The sequence below is a fragment of the Ambystoma mexicanum genome, chromosome 1q (genome assembly GCF_040938575.1).
Source record: "Ambystoma mexicanum isolate Mex_15411 chromosome 1q, UKY_AmexF1_1, whole genome shotgun sequence".
Classification (NCBI taxonomy): Eukaryota; Metazoa; Chordata; class Amphibia; order Caudata; family Ambystomatidae; genus Ambystoma; species Ambystoma mexicanum.
In genome coordinates, this window is record NC_090922.1 from 873,467,966 (window position 1) to 873,489,954 (window position 21,989).

At 44.3% G+C, this 21,989-nt stretch overlaps 1 protein-coding gene across 1 annotated transcript in view; it reads right to left on the reverse strand.

Moving 5' to 3' along the window:
* LOC138538382 (regulator of G-protein signaling 5-like) overlaps positions 1 to 21,989 on the reverse strand; it is a 270,644-nt gene that overhangs the window by 44,758 nt on the left and 203,897 nt on the right. The window contains exon 3 of the mRNA XM_069641526.1: positions 15,743 to 15,804. Coding sequence (XP_069497627.1) covers positions 15,743 to 15,804 — 62 coding nt within the window. The remainder of the gene's footprint in view (positions 1 to 15,742; positions 15,805 to 21,989) is intronic.

Genomic DNA, 21,989 nt, shown 5'->3' on the forward strand with positions numbered 1-21,989 from the left:
CCCTGAACCTACATGATGTGTGGAGAACGCTCCATCCCCAGGAAAGAGACTATACTTTCTATTCAACGGTGCACGATAGTTCCTCAAGAATAGATTTGTTCCTTCTGTCGGGTGGCCACGTGGGTAGGGTGTCGGATGTTAAGATTCTTGCACGCATGCTCTATGACCACTCCCCTGGGCTGCTCCAGATACAGCTTGGTAATACACTGTCTCCCCAGCCTGCCTGGCACTTTAAGGGTGACGCCCTATGGGACATCTTTTTTAAGGCTTATATCCTGGCGGACATAAACACATTCTTTGACAACAACAACATGTCTGACACACCTGAAGGGATCTTCTGGGAGGCATTCAAAGTGTACATTAGAGGGATGTGTATTTCTAGGGAAGCCGGGGTCCTCAAGTCCATAAGGCAGGCCTTAAACACTTCCGAAACCAAGCTCAAAACCCTAGAACAAGAATATGTATCCACACCAGCCTCAACAACCCTAGCAAAAATCAAAATGGAACTGGAACAATTTGAGGCACACTCCTTGCGCGAGGTGCGATATTATGCCCGTCCTGTTGTGGCCCAAAGATATGGCAAGGGAGACAGACCGGGTAGGACCCTGGCCAGGCTGGTGCGGGCTGAGGGTGGCAGGACTCGCATTGATAGTATAATAGACGAAAAAGGTCAGCGACACTGGTCGGAACAACCTATTCTTGACACCTTCGCTAGCTTTTATGCTGACCTATATGGCGCCCAACCTGAGCACACAGCTCGGGATTTAGATGATCTGCTCGAAGGCATTCCTATGACCCTTATCTCCCAGGATACCAGGGAGCGCCTTGATGCTCTGTTTACCTTAGATGAGATAGTCCAGGTGATCTCAGACCTCCCTAAGGTCAAGGTTCCGGGCCCGGATGGGCTCACATCTGAGTTTTATCGGGAGCATGTTGCTATACTGGCACCTGTACTGTACGGGGTCTGGATCGAATCACTCTGACTAAACACTCTCCCTCCTCTTTGAGAGAAGCCTTGATAACAGTCCTCCCTAAACCAGGGAAACCACTGGATGTATGTGGGTCCTACAGGCCCCTTTCTCTCATCAACACGGACGTGAAAATCTTTGCCAAGATAATCGCCAACAGGTTCCTCCCATTCATGCCCTATCTAGTCCACAGCGATCAAAGTGGATTCGTTCCCGGTCGCTCCACTGCGCTTAACATCCGCCGTCTATTCAACGTACTATCTAGAATCGATCCAAAGGCTGACGCAGTAGCGGTAACGTTGGAAGCCCAAACAGCATTCGATATGGTTTCATGGCAATACTTATGGGCAGTGCTAACGAAAATGGGAGTAGGACCTAACATGATCTCCTGTATAAAATTACTATACACAAGACCATTGGCCAGGGTGCTGGTCAACTCTGTTCCCTCCTCTCCCTTTGTGCTACACAGAGGCACTCGTCAGGGATGTCCATTCTCCCCCATCCTTTTTGCGCTCGCCATCGAGCCCATTGCTGATCACGTGAGGGATCGACACACCAGCAAAGGTATTCGTTTACAAGACACGCCGGAAATTATCTCATTGTACGCAGATGATGTACTTCTATATGTCAGAAGCCCCTCCACACACTTAGACCCGATCATCCGAGACATAACAAAAATAGGCACGTACTCTGGTTTCACCATCAATTATTCCAAATCAGACATCTTCCCTCTCACTGTTGCAACTCAACAACTGGCATGCGAATACCCCTTACGCGGGTCCCCAGGTGGCATTAAATACCTCGGGTTCAAGTGTCACTAACCAGAGCCTCCTTATTGGCAGATAACTACGTGGCAATGGCAACGCACGTCGAATCCAAGATGCTCAAATGGCGCAATCTCCCACTATCCCTTGCGGGCAGACTCTCCCTAATAAAAATGATAGTGGTTCCCAAGCTCCTCTACATTTTTGTTAATGTACCAGTGTGGCCCGGGAAGCAATACTTTAAGAGGCTTCACTCGGAGTGCGCCCAATTTCTTTGGCACTCTGGTGCGGTTCGGAAGAAGTGGCAGCACATGACCATACCTTATGAGAAAGGGGGTCTCACAGCCCCAGATTTATTACTGTACTGGAACGCGGCACAGGCCCAACATGCTGCCCACTGGTACACACACCTGACCCCACCCCACACTTAAAGTTAGAGAAACTAGCTGGGGACAGGATCAACATCATGACCTTACTACTACACCACACGTTCCAGACGGACGCTCCGACAGACCCGGTGGCCACTATGATCAGGGCCTGGAGGAATATCCTGCACGCTAGGCAAGAACAACACCCATACTATAAGTGGCTTCCCATATGGCAATTCCCCGGACTCCCCCCCATGCACGACCAACACCTATCGCGGCACTGGGAAAACCTGGGCCATCGAGCCCTAACTGACCTATTTCCCGATGGCACGTTTATTACTCCACAAACATGGCGGACCGGACATTCCAACTCTGCGCTCGAGATGCTACAATACTACAGGCTGAAAGCAGCGGTACGGATGTTGTGGCCTTCATTCCCGGACGAACCCCCTGACTCACCTGAACTCCAATACATATTGAATTCCGCAAGAGACAGGGACATGATATCCTCTTTGTACAAAATGCAGCTGGAAAAGATAGAAGTTACAACCTTTAAACCACGGGAAGCATGGGCGGGGGAGCTGGAAACGGAAATCACTGATGAACTGTGGAGCAAAATGTGTGCACACACGTGTAAAGTTTCCATTAGCACCAGATTCCGCTGCATACAATATAAACTCATCAATAGGCTCTATTACACACCGCACAGAGTGGCGAAATTTACACGCACCCTGACCCAAACATGCCCGAAATGTAAATCCAGTGAGGCGGATCATATACACATGTTTTGGTCCTGCGCCGCGCTGAATCTGTTCTGGGGGGAAGTGACAAAGGCACTATCAGAGATAATTGGGTCCCCAGTAGACCTAGACCCATTAGCCTTGTTGTTCGGAATCTGGGTAGGAGAAAATGAGAGGAAAATGTCAACATTTTTAAATGTAAGTGCAATTGTCGCCAAAAGATGCATATTGCAGTGCTTGGAGCGCTGCAACCCCCCTCCCCACCGTTATGATGTGGTTGAAAGCCCTCACCTGGGTGCAAATGTGTGAAGAAGAGTATATCAGATCCCTACCCATGTCATCCTGGCCAAGAAATGTGTGGTCAGAATTCTGCAGCTACCTGAACAATAGAGATGAGTGCGAACGGAGCTCTACGCCCCCAGTGATCCAACCCAACTCTCCATAAGAAACGTGACATTTGTGCCCATCCATGCCGTCAACTCTCCCCTGCCTAAGATGTCTATAATAGTTATGATGTAATGTCTTTGTGCGCTGCTTTGATGTTTGTTTGTCGCTGCGCAATCTGTGATGCACCTGTCTTGACATCCTGCCAATAAACAAAAGTTTAAAAAAAAAAAGAAAAATGTGATTTGGGCCTTCCCATGATTAAGAGAGATTTGAAAGTTGGTGTGGTGAAGGACAAAATTAACATTTGTATGATGAAGTGTCATATTATTCACTAGTACAGTTTATGAGTAAATCAAGAAAAACAGTAACTCTGCTCAGGAAGAGCGTGCTGAGGTAAAATTAACATGGTCTGATTCGTCGTAAAATATAGAATTCACACAAATGCATCATCGTGGGGTTATTTGAAAGACACAGGAAGTTATTACAGTATGAGAATTTACAGAACGAAAGATGCAGGAATCCTTGTCAATTTTAAATGATGCATCTATTCCCCTCCCTCCGCCTACATCATGCACATCTCTGAACTCAGCGGGCAAGGGGTGTGGTGGGGGAGGTGAAGGGAACAAGGTGGCCAATGCTGGCCATGGCAATCATGACAAGGTTGCCGTGTCACTAGCCATAGAAAAGTACCAGTATGCAACTAAACTGGACTTTTTGGTGAATTATTCTGGGAGAGAGCTGCTGCTGGACTCTTGCAAGGAACAAATAGCAGAGAGGCTTCAATCCTTGCATTTGAGACAGTGGCTGGGACATAAGAGATGCTAGCTGGGGACCCAAACCAGAGGAGCAGAAGGAGTCTAGTTGCTGTCCACAGAGGAGCCCTGCTGTTTTCCATTAAAGTGTGGGGATGGGGGAAACTGTGTAGATCCTTAGCAAAGTAAATCATTAAAGTAAATCAATGAATTCCAACATAGAAGATCACGGGATGAGGGTTGTTATAATCAGAAACTAACAATAGCTCATGCCCAGTGTGTTAGAGCTGGTATAGCCCATAAAGACCTGGTTGACTGTCTCTGAAATCCTTGACTTCTTTACAAAAGGGGGAGGGGAGTGGATGTCCATAATCCCAAAAACAATCCCTATAACACCAGCTTTCAAGTCAGTGTGGAGGGTGTAAAATGAAATGCCCATTAATTTTAAAGCAGAATTGCAAAATATTGTATTTCATCTGCATGTGTGTTGCAAAACGACATTTTTTTCATTTGTTTTTATTTTTCTCTGACCTCAAACTTCCTTTTATATTCAAGTGTGTTGAAAAACGATTTTCATTTGAGTTCTTTTTTCCCAACCTTGGTTTTTGAATAAGCCCAAAACAATGTTCCCCATTGAATTCCTTTCCCAAACAGCACCTTTTAAATCAGCAGCAAAACAATTTTTCGATTGTGTCCTTACTCCCTGCATCTTGTCTTTCAATTAAAGGGGTCATATTAAATGGAGGTCTGGACGGTGGGGGTTGCTGGGAGAAAAGTATTGTTTCAAAGTAAGTCATTCCTGTGGCCCCTGTATTAGATTATGAATGTTTTCTATCAAGTAGATTGAAATTAAATCTGTGAAAGCTATTATCGCATGTTTCAAAATGTCACCTGTGTTGTTTTATATAAGCAAGTTATCGTGTGATCTTACCACAGCATTGGTGGCTGATGTTACTCTGTTTGTCAAATCTTGAGTAACTATATTAATAAATATATATTCTTACTACACACCGGCCTGGTTCCTAGGCAATTGGTGGCACAGGGTACTTGTTGGGGTTGGGTATGACACAGATTGGAGGTCTCACCAAATTGAAGCTAAACTAAACAGTGCTCTGTTGTGCGTCAGCTTGCTTGGGGAGGGATGGGGGGACTCCCTGAGTTGAGTGTGACCGTGTAATAAACTGCAACAGCATGTTCACAAATCACAACTATATTCTATCATGGACCAGTATAGATTAACTGCTTTAATGCCAATTAACTAGATGGGGAGCAGGTGCAAGTGGATCTAGGTCACCTGGCCTAAGCCCCGCCCTCCTAGTGCCTTCCTGCTTGCCGCTCTTTTCCACCACTTAGCAAGCCCCGCCCACCTGGTGCCTTCCTGCTTGCTGCTCTTTTTCACCACTTAGCAAGCCCCGCCCACCTGGTGCCTTCCTGCCTGCCGCTCTTTTTCACCACTTAGCAAGCCCCGCCCACCTGGTGCCTTCCTGCTTCCCGCTCTTTTTCACCACTTAGCAAGTCCCGCCAACCTGGTGCCTTCCTTCACCATCACTGTTTTGTGGCCAATGCTGTATTTGATTTTTATGGACTTCATTCATTCACGGCACATCACTCTTTCTCAACTCTCATGCTGGACTTCCTTTGTATCTTGTACTGATGGTGGCCCTGAATCATGCTGTTCCCATCTGCATCTTGTATCCTGGCTTGCAACATTGTGTTACTGTTGACTTCTGCAATTGTATTCACTCTCCACTCTTGCTTCTCCACTCTTTTTGACTGCTTACTCTCTTTTCTCTCCTCCTTTACCTTCTCCCTTTTCCTATCTCCTCCCCTTACTTTCTTATATGCACTTACTCTATCAGAATTGTCCCTGGACCTAATATGATAGCAACCTTGTCTGTTTCCTCCATCCTCCCATTACTGTTTTTTTCCTCCCTACCACCCCTTCAGCACTATCTGAAATGCCGTCAGGCCTAGTATGATTGTCGCTTGTGTTGTTCCTCCCCTCCCTTTCGGCACCCCTCTCCCTCACTTTTTGTTTTTCTCTGGCTCTACCAGAAATGTCGTCAGGCCTAGTATGGTAGTCGCCTGTCTGTTTCCATTTCCTTCCCACTCTCCCCCTCCCTTCCTTATCTATGTCTTAGCTCTTGCACTATCGGAAATGTCATCAGGCCCAGTACGATAGTTAATTTCACATCCTTACTGTTCATGGCCTGTAAGAATGTGGTTGTATTTTCCCTTGTTCCCTCCCTTGCCTTGAAGCGCTTTGAAACACATTGTGTATAGGCACTATATAAATAAACGATCATATCATAACTCCTTTCTTAACACAACACAGTCTCTGAAGAGCCTGTCAGAGAGTCACTCCAGAGCAATTCCTCCTCACTTTAACTCCAGTGAAACACCTTGGTTCGAAATTCGCCCATTGGTACAACCGCAAGAAGCTAAAATGGAGGCTATCCGGAGGATCCCACCATTAGATACCAAAAAAGACCCCTCATCCGTCTTCGTGCTAGTCAAACAATTCGGGGCACTTCATGCCAAACCTAGCAACATTGGCACCTGACGGCATCTAAGTGCTCCGAGATTCTGAAGAATAAGAGTGTGGAAGATGCTCCTAGGCAACTGAAGAACCCCCACTGTTATCCACCTATCTTCATTATGCCCGTCTTTCATGAACCATTAATATCACAGGCAGCTGCTTCCATGCTAGGGGTTGAGGCTGTCCTGTCCCCGGACCAGAAAGGCCTAGAACAACCAATCCTATTTATAAGCAGGAAACCCTATGCCAGGTAAAAGAACTATGCTAGTATGCTATGAAATGGCATGGTATGGTTTGTGTTTTTTAAAGTGCAACATTCCCCTTGAAAAGTGCATGATGGTGCAGTAAAAAGCCTAGGACCAGAAACAGGTACCAACCTATCTAGTGTCGAATAAGGAATACATTCATGTTACTTTCCAACTTAAAAATTTTTTTTAAGATGAGGTGGACATGAAATGGTAAACATTTCCACAATGTGACAGCCTGTACTGACAAGGAATGACTACCTCATCTTACGTGTCTGGCTTCTGGAACAATCTGCAGTCCAGCAGCTAATGATTGGCGTGATCATATTTCTGGTTTAGAAATGGAATGCCTGGCCATAAAATGGGATGCGGATGCCTTAAATTATTTGTAAACTGATTGACAATGAACCTGGTGTGGCTGGTAAGGAACACAAATACTAATACGAGGGTAGTTATGTGGCTTATATATCCAGCCATACACGATTTTGGTGATACACAACAAAGGTAACATACTGACTACTGTGGGTTATCTTATTTGTTACCCCCTATACCTCTTGGAAGAGAGCCTATAGGAAGCAGAGGGCATAATGGACAAAGTCCCCTGCCTGTTCCTGGGTGTGGGTGCTGGGCTCACTAATGTGGCCGGGTGCTGCCACTGCTGAGTGATGATAGGCCTGCGAGCACTGTGGGGAGGTCCCCTGGCTATTCTCATGGTGTCATGCATAAAAGGCAGGGATGTGTCACATGACACCGACTTTTGCCATTTACTAGTGTTCAGCACCTTCCCAGGGCAAAATGCTACAAAGGTCAAATAAATGTTTACATTGGTATTATACACCCAAAGGCAGGCTGAATTGTTGTCAGATTCTGGAATCATACATGTAGACTTAGATTGCACATAATAGAACATCCATATTCCTATAATACCTGGTTGGCACACAAAGTGATCAGGCAGTGGCCTGCTGTACTTCCTCATGGAAGGTATCAGGGCCACAGTAGCTGAGAACACAAACTCTTCACAAGGCTGTCAGTAAAGGCATTGACCAAGATGGCGGCCTCAGCCCTTAATCTGTCTGTCTAAGAATTGCAATGTTGAGCCCTGCACAATTAGTTACACGTTAGAGAGTTATAGTCGTAGGCACAGCCAGTAAATCCACCAATCCACACCCAAAAGCCTACAGGTGAATCTAGTTCGGAAATGAAAGCCACAATCGCCAACTCATCTGGTACATACCAAAGGAGAACAGGCATAGCTGTGTAGATGCATGGAGAGGAAGCAGGAGAGCATTTGAAGATGGCTTGAGTAGAGAAAGAGAAGACAGACTAGGCTGGAGACAAGTGGAGAGGGAGGTGGTGAGGGAGGAGAAGGAGGATGAAAGGATTGGAGATGTGGAGAGAGACAAATTGGGTAGATAAAAGGAGTGGAGTGGAGTACCGTCATTTAGAAAAAAGAGGAGGGTGAAAGTAGTGCAGAGGATAATAAAAGGATAATCAGCAAAAGGACTGAGAAGAGTGGAAGAATATCAGAGGGATGAAAGAAGAGGAATTAGAGAGTAAAGAGGTTGGAGGAGGAGACCTTTAGGAGAGAAAGGTGTGTGAGCCTAGGAGGAACAAGACTGTTTTGAAGTATCAACGATATGCAGGAGATCTATTAGTACAGTGAAGATAATGGAAACAGAATAATGGATGTGAATTTAGGTGCAAACACGTAGTGGGGAATCGGATAGGAAAGTGGAAAGGAAAGAAGATGATGAGGTGTCAGGTCAGGACCATTAGATAGGGAGGTTACCAAAAGCATATTAAAAATAGAGGGTGGACTCCTGGATGTAATGATACATAAGGTAAAGCTGTCTTCTATTGTGCCTTTCTGCCATTACTGGTGGCCTCACTGTGCATGCATAAAAAACGGAGGCTGTGCTACTCAGATAGGAGAGGCAGTTGGAGAACGTGTGGCAGTGATGGGCCTAGATCACAAGTACCTGAGTCCTGAGTGTAGTCTCTTTCGAGTTTTTTGGCAGTGAAACTTGGGAACAAGTTTATCCAGAGGGAAGAGCCCAACATCGTATAGTTTCTTTAGTTCTGTATTAGCTGCTGATGTGGGATTGAGTTCTTCATAGCTCGAAGAATATGGATTTGGTAACTGATAAATGTGAGGTAACAATATTGGGGGATCGTTGTGTGTGTGGATTATGTGAATATGAGATTTTAGAAGCAAATTGTTTAATTAGGTAGATGAGGTAGGTAGATAAAATGGTTTCCCCACACTAATGTTCTCCTGCACATGTGTGTGGAAAACCATTTTGCACTATTTGGGGAGTGAAGTAGTTATCAACTTGCAGACCACTGATTAGGATGGCCCATTGATGTTGCAGTATTCAATCCGTAGGATATTAGTTGGATTATTCAATCAGATCCATTTCAGTTCCAACCCAAGTTAGTCACTTCTAACCAGTCCTACCAGATGTTAGGTTGTGTGTGAGTTCCTGGTATGTTTGCATTATTGTAGGTTGTGCCTTAATTTCGGGGATTAATTGCCACAATTAGGTGTATAGCTGGTTGGGGTTTTAGTGATAATCTTGTGTCAGTGTTTGTTGATAGAAGGTTATTGTGTTCAGAAACACTTGGTTTTTTTAACAGTTTGCAGCATTGTTCTTACCTTCAATAATCGATGAGGCATCTAATTAGGCGAGCCCTCTGAATCGTAAATGCTGTCTATTTAACAGGACAGCAGGGTCTAAAGTCAGTGAAAGAGGATTTCCTGCTAAGCATTCAGTACTGTGTTCTCAGGAAGGAGTGAGCATTTCTACTGTGGCTTTCAGCTGATGGTTCTGGGATAGGATTCAGTGCTGGTCTCATGCTGGTATTAGCTGAATAGCTAGGTATTTAGTAAAGGTGTGGGTCCTGATGAAACACTTACTCAACATTATTCTTCAGCACAAAATGGTGCTAGCAAATCCAAAACATGGCTTAAGAATCCAGACCCAAGACCAAAGGGGGTGGTTTCACCACCCAAACATGCATCGATGAAGAAGCCAAGAAAACAGAAATATCAGGAAACACATATGAGTACACTTAAACCCGCACCTCCAGGGTGACCTGCAAACCCACGAGGGATCTTGAATGACAATTGCAGACTTGAAGGGCAAGACGCCACTATGCATACGTTTTTTTCTAAACTGTGTAATGTTTTCCTTTACACAACATTGTGCACATTTCAGAATAAACATCTTTACCAGTCAATCTCTTTGACTCCCTGTTAGGCAGAATCCAGTGCAGTTCGCTTAGGGAGCACTAAACCAGATTAGGACTACAGGTGAGAGCAATAAATCCCTTTTGGTGTCAGTCTGTACCACAAAGATTTAGTTGGTAGCTGTGGCTGATCAGTCGGACTTATCTCAAGAGGCAGATGAGCAGTATTCAGGGTTTACACAATAGGTATCACAGTACTATGTACAAGGAAACACTGACCAAAGTTTTGTATCAAAAAGAGAATATATTTATTCTATACACATCTAGTTCAACACATAAATCACAGTTGATAAAGTAAGTTAAGTTTAGTCAAGCAAAAGTATATACAGCTCCCTATTCGATTGTAGACAAGTTTGCGGTAGAGTGAAAACTGAGCAAAACTGCACAGTGAAAACCAACTACAAATGGCACTCTATCAATTTAACGAAAAGGAGGGAAAGCACAAGTTAAACCGAAATATCTTCAGACACCACCTAGCAACACTTCCCTGAAGTATTGTGAACAAGTAATGCACAATGACACTTTAGCAGAAAGATAAGTGAATGAAAACTGAGCAAAATGGCACTCCACAAGTTAAAACAGTAGGAAGGAAGAGGGGTTTAGAAGGTTCAGGTGCATCAACACATTTCTTATTGAAAATCAATCTAGTAAGAGCAGATCTAACAAATCAGCCAGAGTCAATAAGCCTGAGCCAGAGTCAGTGGTACAGGACCAAGAGTTTAGGAGCAAAACATGTTCTTGTAGCCACAGTCAAGTCTTTGGTAACCGAATATTGAAAAAGTAGATGCAAGGTGAAAGACAAGGTTAAGAGAGAGGGCGGCCAACCCAACAAGTAGATAAAGGATTTAAAACACCTTTAGGGCTACCATGAGGAAAGGGAGGCCTGGTGGCACAATGTACCTTAAACGTGAAGAAGTGACTCAGGCGGTGGCGGTTGTTCCTGGTAGTTCCTGCAGTCTGAGGGATCCAGCAGAAGAAGAGGGACTCTCGACGTGGAGGAAGGTTTGAGTCACTGCACTACCCAGGGAAGAAACCAGCCGCGGTGCTGCCAAACGAAGTTTGAAAGGTACGCTCCTTTTAATCACAGTCTGGGTCGATAGCTGCCTGGCTATCCGGTCTCCAAGTTCTGTGCACTGTCGATTCGACCAAGGCAGGTCCGGAGAAGTGATGGGTGAACTGGTTGTTCCCACCAGCTCAAGGGAAGAAGGCTCTTTTGAAGAAGATCTCCTCTCGTCGTGTGGAAGAAAAGTGGTGAGACGATTCGGCAGGGCTTCACCAGTGGTGTAGATGCTGAATATGTCTGTGGCTTCTCTGCCCTTCAGTTCCGTAGTTCCAGTGGCGATGTCTCGCTCTTCCAGTCCTCAGGACCCTGCTTTTATGCAGAAAGAGACCCATTCATACAGCATAGCTGTCACTCACACAGTGGAGTGGTCTTCTTGGCGGGAGACCCTCCAGCCTATCAGGTTAGAGTGCGACCTGAATTGTTGCGGCAACTCTGTCCAGGTGTTCTACTCCCCTCCCAAACAACATAACCACCCCAGACTCAGAGGCGCCGAAGAAGGGTTTCTTGGCAGAAGCCTGCCAAAAGAGCGATCAAAGGATCCCCAACCTGAGTTAGGAGTTTAGAGTAAGACACGAGAAAGAAGTTATATTAAAGTTCTGGCAAATAAAACCTACCGGAGTAAAGTTAATAATAAAATAAACCGGCGGTGTGTTAGAGGCTGTCAGTAAAAGTGTTAGCCTCGAACAATGGGAAAGTCCCGTAGGAGAATATTTGCGGTTGAATATTTTTGGTAGTAACCACTGCTACCAGCCAGAAACCTTAGAGAGTGGGACTTTAAGGTACCCCCTCGAAAATGAACCCAAGGGAAAAACTATTAACCCTTTCCAGTACCTGCATAGTAAGATGGGTTGGACTGGTTAAATTCGTAAGATTTGACTAGCAAAGTCAATGGGGACTTTACATGCCCTGGGAGACAGTAGTCGGTCCAGGGTATGGAGTCTTTAATTGGGGGTCGCTATGACACCCCTGTGTCACTGCACTGAGGGTGCTGTGTAACACATGTGAAGAAAGATGGTTCCTATGGGTGAGAGCAAATCCCATAGGCATTAAACACAAAAATAGCCTAGAACACACATAGCAAGAAATGCCTAAGAGTGGGAAAAAGAGTCTCACTCTTCGCAGGTAAAAAGAAATAAACCCTTCAAATCCAGCAAAGCTGCTGGGGGACTCTATAGGTAAGGGAAATTAGCCATAGAATGAAAATTCTCCCTAACACTCCCCTGCAATTCTCCCTGCCAACCCTGGTCACAGCGGCAGTACAAGGGACCACCGGTCCACTTACCTAATTGACGCAGAGTGATTCATGCCAGTCCAGCGTGTTTTGCTTTGTGAAACCTGTGTTCCCCCGAAATATTGCTATTTGGTAATGATGCTCAGTAGCTCTGATGCTTATTTTCCTAGTTATGCTGATTTGAGACGCCAAAGCAAGATACTCATGCTAAAGTGTGAGCGTAATCTGTGGGCATAAGCATTCTGAAATGTTTCCACAGTGTTACCTAATATGGCATCTTAGAAAATATGAACACATATAGCTCTGAATACGTTGCTGTGTGTGTAAAATGCCCTTGTTTGAAATGTATTTAACTTTTACTTTTCATACTGTATCAGTAAAGCATTTTTCTATGTGTACTGTTAAAGGTTTTAGAACAGGTCGTTTTCTATAGCGTGCATAGAAGTGGATTGAGATGGCTCGAAGGGTTAAGTGTTTTTGGCAACTAACTGAATTCCTCCTATAGTTTGTTATAGGTATCAGTCCTAGTAGTGATGACTAAGCCTCCCATCTATCATGTGTTGGTGTATTGGGTACTATTAAGCTGGATAACAGTAAGATCAGTAACAATTTGTCTTGTTTATTTTTTATTTAAATAGTTCTGTCTGGTTAAATACAAACCTTAATCACTATAGAAAAGAGAAAAATACACAATCACATAACATTCATTAAAAAATCATAACTAAATCATTATGAGAATAGGCACGAACTGATTTGTGTTCAAAACATCAGTCTAAATTCGTGTTTCAATAATTGTATAGATTCACATTTTAAAATAGGTATTATAAGTCCTATCATGTTATAATTCGTAGAAATGTTATTAAGAGCACTCATTGCAATGCATCAACCAATTTAATTAGAGACTGACAGGTAGTTACAATGCTAAACAATGGCTACAATAGGGTAGTGGGAGTTGTTTGATTGAAAGAAGAGAATGGATCACACTCCTACCCGATTGGTTTCCATTAAGGTGTATTTTTTATTGCTGAACTAATATGGCTGGTGATTTAATTCAATATTTAAACAGAGACAACCATGTCTGCTGTTTAGAGGAAATGGAGCCCGCGGGCTAAACTAGAGATTGTGAAAGCAGTACATTTGGACTCAGATCATGGATTGAACTGTTGAACACATTGTGGAATCGTAGGCAAATCTCTTTAACTCAAATGAAATGACCTGCACGTATTTCAGTTTGGCTTGCTCAAACAAATGAACCATTTACCCCAACAATGCACCTTTCACAAATCTTAGAGCACCCAAAATGTGCCTACCTCAAAACTCACCCCTTTCATTTGCCCCACGTCCAATTAACGACTTTCTATTTCATACTTTCACAGCATTACGGGTAAGGATTCAGTGTGTGAACACAAGACACCTAAGACCCAAACTAAATACTCTTCCAATAGTTTGCTTGATCCTTGCAGATTCAACACCTTTAAGTATTTCTTTTAAATGCCAATACGTTATATTTTGCCTTGTTTAGAAAGATCAGAAGAATGGATAGCACAGCATTTTTTAAATTTATTTTTAGATATGTATAGCGCACAAAACAGCCCTTAGACATTGCGGCACTGTTACAATGGAGGTAAGTATGTTACTTAATTACAGAGGTGAGACATATAACGTTGTATGAGGTTCGTGGGATTACAGGAGAACCTGGTACATCCAGAACACAATTTAGCACAAAAAGGTAAATAAGGTATTCTGGATGGAGGTGGGTGTGTGAGTTAGTTGAACAGCCTGGTTTTGAGGGCTTTGCGGAAAGCACGATGTGAAGGTTCATTCCTGAGGGTGGGCGGCAGGGTGTTCTATTGTCTTGCAGCAATGAAAGGTAAATTGGTACCCGTTTGACAATGGGGATGCTGAGTTGGTGGAAGTAGGGTGTTTTGGTGGGCTTGGAAGAGCCATCTCTAACTAGTTTTGCTGACAGGTATGGTGGGTCCGTGTGAGTGAGGCACTTATGAGTGATGGCAAGGGTCTTGAATAGGATTCGTTCCTTGACGGGAGCCAGTGTGCGGAGCGTCTGGCAGCAGAGATGTAATCTCTTTTGGGTATGTTGAGGGCAGCACAGACAGTATTGTTTTCAATTGTTTGAGTGTATTTACGTTTTTTGCTGAGGTGCCAGTGGAGAGGACATTGCAGTATTCCAGTTGTGCACCTATTGTGGCTCCTGCAATGGAAAGACAAATCTCAGTAAATAGGAAAGGTTTGACCGCATTGATCAGCTTAGCGGAGCACGCGGCTGAAGAGGCAATCGCGTTGAAATGGAGTGACATTGAGAGTCTGGCATCGATGTAGACCCCTAGAGTCTTAATGGAGGATGAGACACAAATATGTGTGTTGTTAATTGTGAAGGAGGTGTGTTGACTGTTGAGTTTTTTTTTTTTAGGGTTTCCTTGGGACTGACTTGGAGGATTTCGGATTTATCTCCATTTAGGCAGAGTCATTTGGCCGCCATCCAGGCCAGAATGGTAGAGTAGACTGTGTTGAGGACTTTTAATCAGTTTCATAGGTACCGAAAGAGGGACGGGGACTTGGGTGTCATCGGCATAGTAGGTGTATGCTATGCCGATGGAGTCCAAGATCTCAAAGAGCGGCTTTGTAAAGATGTAAAGTGTGGGAGAGATACATGAGCCCTGTGGGACTCAGCAGTAGATGGTAGCAGGTGCTGTGCAGGCCTGGTCTGAGAACACTCTTATGGCTCTTCCTTCGAGGAAGGAGGTGATCCAGGTTGTGATTTTGTGGGAGGCTGTGAATTGTTGGCATAGAGTCTTGTGGTCCACTAAGCCAAACGCAGCAGATAGGTCAAAGAGGAGAAGTAGTTCTGGCTTACCTGCATCCATGATCTTGCCTAATTGATTATTTAGGTCAAGTAGTGCTGATTCAGTGCCATGACAAGGGCGGAAGCCAGAGTGGGGCGCATGTTTATGGATCTCAGGTGGCGAGGTGGTGTGGTGACTAAGCTGTGCAGAATGGCATTGGGTTGGCCAAAACAAAACACAGTATTCATCTTGGGCCTCATTCTGGCAATGGTAGTAAAGATAAACCCCCTTTAAAATAGGGCCTGATTAATTGAGATTGCATCGGATATTTGCTACATGGTATATATAACAAACGTACTGTATGGGATAAATGCACCATATTTACCACTGCAAAGCTTTCTATGGACTCCTTATAGCGAATCTTCATGCAATTCCAACCCAGTATTAGGTGGTATTTAAACAAAAAAAACATGTCCTTTCGGTTTTCTCTGCTTTCATAATTAAGCATTTTTTAATGGGGAAAACATAACTGATGGCAAAGCGTCAAGAGCAGAGATGAAGGAAACGATGTGAACTTTCCTCATTGTAAAAATGACACATGTGAATGATGATGTTGTAGCCTCGGGTTAACTTACAGCTGTTTTCCAGGAGTTTGTCCAGCGATTCACGCCACTGCAAGGCTTCCTCAATTGACGGCCTACAAGAAAAAAAACATAGTGATGAATTCGTGGAGACCGGATTCTTTCTTAGGAATATGTATTAGCATGCATTTTCATATTCATATCTGCTGTTCTGAACACCCCATCCTGTCCTGTCGATGGGTATCACTTCAGGGGATATATTGCTGGGAACAGAAAAGTGAATGAAGCAGGCAGAAAGGTAAGTGCCATAAAACAGGAGTTTTTTTTTTTTTTTTAATGAAATCCGATATAAAATGGTGAACTTTAAATAGTGGGCATACTGCATAGTGACCCCGTGCCACTATTTGGGCAGGGATGGGGTTGATTTTCAAAAACGTTTTCAATTGAAAAATCCCATTGAAAAACGCATTGTTAATCAGGCGCGGTGAGTTCGTTTCACCAAATTGCAGTTCTGCATTTTGCTTTCTCCTTTATTCATGGCTATGCTGAGTCCCTTTAGTGGAGGAACAGCAGGCTCAGCTCAGTACCGAGTGCACCCACTCGATGAGTAATGGAGGAGTATGGACCCAAACACCGCTGCATCACAGAGACAATCTTAAAATGAGTGCAGCATCTCTGACTGTAAATGCTTGACTCAAAAATGTTTTGTGAAATGTTATAATAGGACACTGGTGGATATAGAAAATTAAACAGAGCTCATCCATAATGTAATTTTATCAGCAATCTTGGCAGCAAATCCTTCGCCTTAAAATGTGTTAATTTAACAACACTAGTGAACTACAATGGCAAAGTCTAGCTGAAAAGGCAGCGGGGCTCTGAGCAGCCAGACACCAGCAGGGTGCTAGACAAGGATTCAGGGGATGAGGTGAAGCCATTGTCAACAGTGTTTTCCCTTAATTGTTCCCCAGATTCGCAGGTACAAGCAATCAACGCCTCGATTCGGAATAGAATGAGCACAATGGAGAGCAAAAGCTGCCCTGTTCCATCTTCTCCCACATCCTTTGGTTGCAGGTTTCCTGATTTGCCAAAGGGCTTGTGTGTGGGTTCAAAGACTGACAGCGTGTGGAAGAGAGTTCGAGTTAGCACTGCCATGCATGTTCGTGACACTCGCACATGCAATGGTTGCCATCATAGATGTTGCTGGATAGCTGAGAGCAGCCCTCCACACTCGTGGCTGCTGGATGTTCATAGGCAGTGACAGGCCTTCACTGCCAATACATTTGTTTTTGCATTGCCACCCCTGCAGATAGTTGGAAAGGAAAGGAAATCATAGAAACGCTAATGCTCTGCATGAGTGTTTTTACTACAGTAAGAAATGCAAGGACTGCAGGGCTTGTAAAGACCCAGGTTTGTTTTGTACTTTTCCCCTGCCTGTCTTGCAACAGAAGTAACCAGGTAAAGGGTGAAAAGCTGCAAGTAGAGGAACATCCCAGAGCACATCCCTTCAAGAATCAGACGTGTGCTGACGCTGACACTTCTCCAGCTTGCTGGCATGCCATGCATTCTGTGGGTGCACCAAACCTGCCCCAGAAAACCCATGTGCATGGCTATTTTCACTTTTTGGGAATGCTGTCACTGACAGAAAGAAGCTTTTTCTCTCTTAGATTTGCAAGTGGTACATGCATGTGAGGAAAGAGTATTGCAATCCAGTCCTAGCCCAGACTACTGCCTGGAGCTAAGTGAAACAGTGTACTTGCATGCAGAAGATGCAGGAGCGGAACACGCGGAGCATTTACCACCGGCTGTTCCACTCCTGCATCTCATTTTGCGAATTGGGGCCGCTGTGTCCACATTCGTATCTGATTAGAACATGCCACACTTCACTGGACGCCTTTGACCATGGATGGCCTTTTGACCCATAACATATGCAGATAGTGTGACTAGCCAGCTCCAAAGTGAAGACCTCCTGGACAGTCTTTGGATTTACTTCTGTCCAGATAATGCCAAAGAGCCCACATTGGTGGACGTGTTGAATAATACCCTGTCCATGAAGGATGAATTCTCTGTCCCTTAAAGTCATGTTATTTGTGATAAATGGCTATCTGGAAAGGGTATGAAAGCCCTGTCTTTTTTAAAATTAAATAATAAAATGATGTGGGCAATTCCATCTCTGAAAGGGAAACCTACAAACCATATTCCCCTTTCATAAGCTCCAAGCCATACGCATAGTGTGTACTTGTGCCGTGCTGCATCAGCATCCTGCTCTACCAGTGGCGCAGAGCAGGTTCAGAGGCCACAGGTGTCCTCTTGACAGCTGCAGTGACACCCCAGTCTCTGCATTGCAGGCACTCTATTTAAAGTCTCCAAAATCTACATAACCCTGAAGATGCTGTCCTGGTGGCACTTCCAACTGTAAATGTAAGTCATACCTGAGTTAAATTGATTTCACACGTGTCAACCCTTTGGGCTCAGTTCAGCTGTGGAAGGATTATGAGGATTCCTCCCAAACAAGGCACACCCTGTCCACTGAGAGGATTAGCCTTGAGGGATTGCTTCTCTTTGTTCCATTGTAAAGGTGGATAACAGCCTTTCCCCCAGGACAGCCACTCCTGCGGTGTCGAACGGAAAATCATATTATACCCTCTAGATCGTATGTATATATATTGGCTTAGGCCAAGTCAGTCTGCGAGGAAATCCATGTTGCAAGGTCCTGACCTTAGATCTGTGTAAGCCGCCATTTTAGGTTCATCCACCATTTTAGATTCTTATTCTAAAGTCACCCTGTGTTCTAAAATGGTGGACAATGTCGTTTTTGAATGAAACATGGCCGTCTTGACCTCTGTGTACAACTTAATGTCTAAACTGCCCACAGGCCAAATGTTAGGGTCATGTACTGAGACCTTGTCCTTCGTTGACCTGTGTATAGAGGATTATCTGTGCCATCGATACTAATCCATGAACATATATCGTGTACAATACTATTTGAGAATCTTATGTGTTCAACTATATTGTATAAAAGATATGTGCAAAGGCTCAACGTGAAATCCGAAGACACACTGTTGCTATTGTAACTTGTTGGTCGAATGTATTAAGGATAACTCCTAAATGTATGGATGCATAAATTAGGAATGAACTCGGCACAAACCCTAGATCCAAGATTCACTAACCTGCAAGTGGGTTGGACATCATGGGCCTCATTACACGGTAGGCAGTAACCATGGCGCTATTAGCGCCATGGTTGCTGCCGGTACCGTACCGAGTCCGCCTTGGTGGATGGCGGAATTACCGCCCTACTCCAAGGTGAGCAGGGGCGGTAATTCCCCATTCACCAAGGCCCTTTCCCATTCCTATTTTTGCCCCCATAGGGGAAAAACCAGGCGTTAAGGGAGGACCCGCAAAGGGACTTCGTAGTAAGGCGGTAAGGGTTTAGCGGTACCGGTACCCTTACCGGTACCGGTAAACCCTTACCGCACAACGTGTAATGAGGCCCCATGTTTTGGAGTGTATAAAAGGTGTGACTATTCTGATATACAGTCCCACTCACTGAGCACACCGTACAGGGCTGGTTTTCGCTCTGTCGTACTGAGGGCCTGATAGCTATCTGTTGCTTTGTCCTTTGAAACTGTTCAGTTGTAGAATAAAGATCTGTGTATCTTTTGAAACCACGTTTGGTGTATTTCCTTTTGGGGTAGTAAGCCTCAATATCGTTTTTTTCTTTCACAGATAGCGCCCGAATAGGGACCCTCAAGATTGATGCCAGCTCATTGAAGGTTGACGCGGCTATCGGACTTTGATTGGACGGTGTAAAAGGGACCCCTTTCCTGAATGAGACGTGACACCTCAGCAGCGCTGCACGGCCTGATCCCTGGACGGTGATCACGCGGTCTGAGTCAGCATCTTGACGAGGGTCCACTTATCGAGGCGGGCAGATTTGCTGAAATCACCAAACACGAAGTAAAATTTGTTAGAAAAACTTTGAAATCCGATCAGACCTCCTTAGGCTTGATCAGGTGAGTCCTGACCCAATTCTTAAGAATCCTGATAATTTGTTTTGGCGCATTACACTTGCAAGTGCAATTACTGACCAGGTAACACCAGCATTCTGATATGCCTGGATAATTGTCTGCCTGCTTCAGGGCATTATTCTGCAAGGACAGACAATCTTTGGAATTTAGCCGTCCGGCGCCACAGGAGGGGTCGCCGGCTTGCACTATGTACTGTAAGCATGGCATTGGTAGTATAGTGTTTAATGATATTTGGCACAGACAAACTGGACATGCTTCCGAACTTCAGTGGCCAATCAATGGTAGTTTTTAAATCCCTTGTATTGAGTATTTAGAATCTATATTACTAACGAAAAAGGCAAGACCTGCAGCATTCGATGTGTTACAGAATTGGAAAAAAGAAGCTTTACAGCAGCTTAAAAGTAGAGAAAAACATGCGCGCCGTCATAAGACGAACGCCGAAAAAACATTGTTATATGACCAAGATAAACAGTCTGAGTCAGCTAGGAATATGGATAGGGCTTTCTCACTTGGTATCTAGAAAATCTAAATTTCTAAAGACTTTCATGTTTCCGATGAACTTATCGATAAATTGTTACATGAACGAAGGCCTGGTGCCACTGCGCCACCTCGGTATGTTCCTCTTCCTGCTGGTTTGCCTATTCCTGCTGTTATTCCTCCTCCCGCTCCTCTTGCTGCTCCTATCGTTCCTTCTGCTGTTCCTCCTCCTCCAGTTGTTGGTCCTCCTTTCACCGCTGCTCCTCCACCTGCTCTTCCACCTGTACCTGTTGCACCAGTAATAACACCTCCGTTGAATTTGTCTATTCTCCCTCTTCCAAGTGGTTCTATGCCGCTTGTAGTAGATCAGGGAGCGTGATCAAGGGTTATCAATCACAATACTGTTCCTCAGAAAAGAAACGTGGGTTGATTGCATGCGCTAAGAATTGTATAGAGAGGGATGATCAAGCTAGTGTTTTTGCCACACTTTCTAATATGGACAATTATTCTGAGAAAAATGTTTTTATCGAGGGATTAGGGATTCATTTGTGTGTAATGTGGGACAGATTAAACAATACAGATCTCCCACAAGGGTTGAGGGATCTGAACACCTTAGCTTTCTCTAGAGACACTGCAGAGAGAGTACAAGAGCATGTTGAGAGGGTATTTGAGTATAGAAAGGAGTTGGAAAGGTTACAGAATGAGGATGAAGATGGAGATAGTTTGGACATTATGTATGTGCAGAAACGGTTCCTTCCTTGTCGTAAATCGATATCTGAGGAAATACGAATGTGCACGAAAGACGCGTTTAGATGGATCTCAGACACATCGATAACTCCTATCAAAGTATATGACACATATAGTCAGTATACGCCAGAAATGCAGAGGAGAGTGATACAGGTCATGGTAGAATACCTACAGGATGTGTGTGTAAAAAGAAAGATTTGTTGTCCCGCAGAGTTATTGAGTATTTACAAGAGAGCTTTTTCATTTGACACTTCTTTGGCTACTTTAGCGCTCGATTTAGCCCTGTTGCTTAGTAAGCGTTCGGAGTTGCCTACTTCTCACTTGCCTATGAGAGAGGTTCATCTGACATTGTTCCCAAAAGTTGAGATCCCTGCTAATGTTGCAGCGGGTATAGTTGCTCAGGAAATCCCTGCAGTGAACACCATTAGGCAATCTATTTCCGCCATTAGGAAAAAATCCGACAGGGTACTATAAAGAAATAGAGTCTGTTTTGTAATCCTCAGTATTCACTTAAGTGATATTGACCTGTTATTTCCCCCTACTCCTGCCCATAGATTTGTGGAAACAGGTTACAACTATAGACGATGTAGCAGGGTTAGGAGATACATGGGCTAACATAATCAGACTCAATGGAGAATGGCCAGCTGGCGAAAGACCGCCTCAGTTGATACTAACTTTGCCTGACAGAATCGTTGAAAAATTGAAAACTATAATTCCTGAAAAGAGAATTATCTGGGACAAGCTTATTGCCTGTGTCCAAGGGAAGTCTGAGGGTGTTACCAAGTTCTTTAATCGGTTCAAACAAGTATTCTCGGATTTCAGTGGACAAGATTTGGGGACAGAGTCTGGGAAAAGATTATTTGTAGACAAATTTGTGCGTGGATTGCTGCCTGACATCCAGTTGCAAATCATGTCTTCTGAGAGCGCTTGGCAAGCAAAGTCTCTATCAGAAGTACTGCACATGGCTCAGTATCGTGTCAATAATGAAAAGGAAAGAGTCGAAAATAGGAAAGGTGATTTGAAGACAAAAGTATTGTTACAGCAAATTGTTA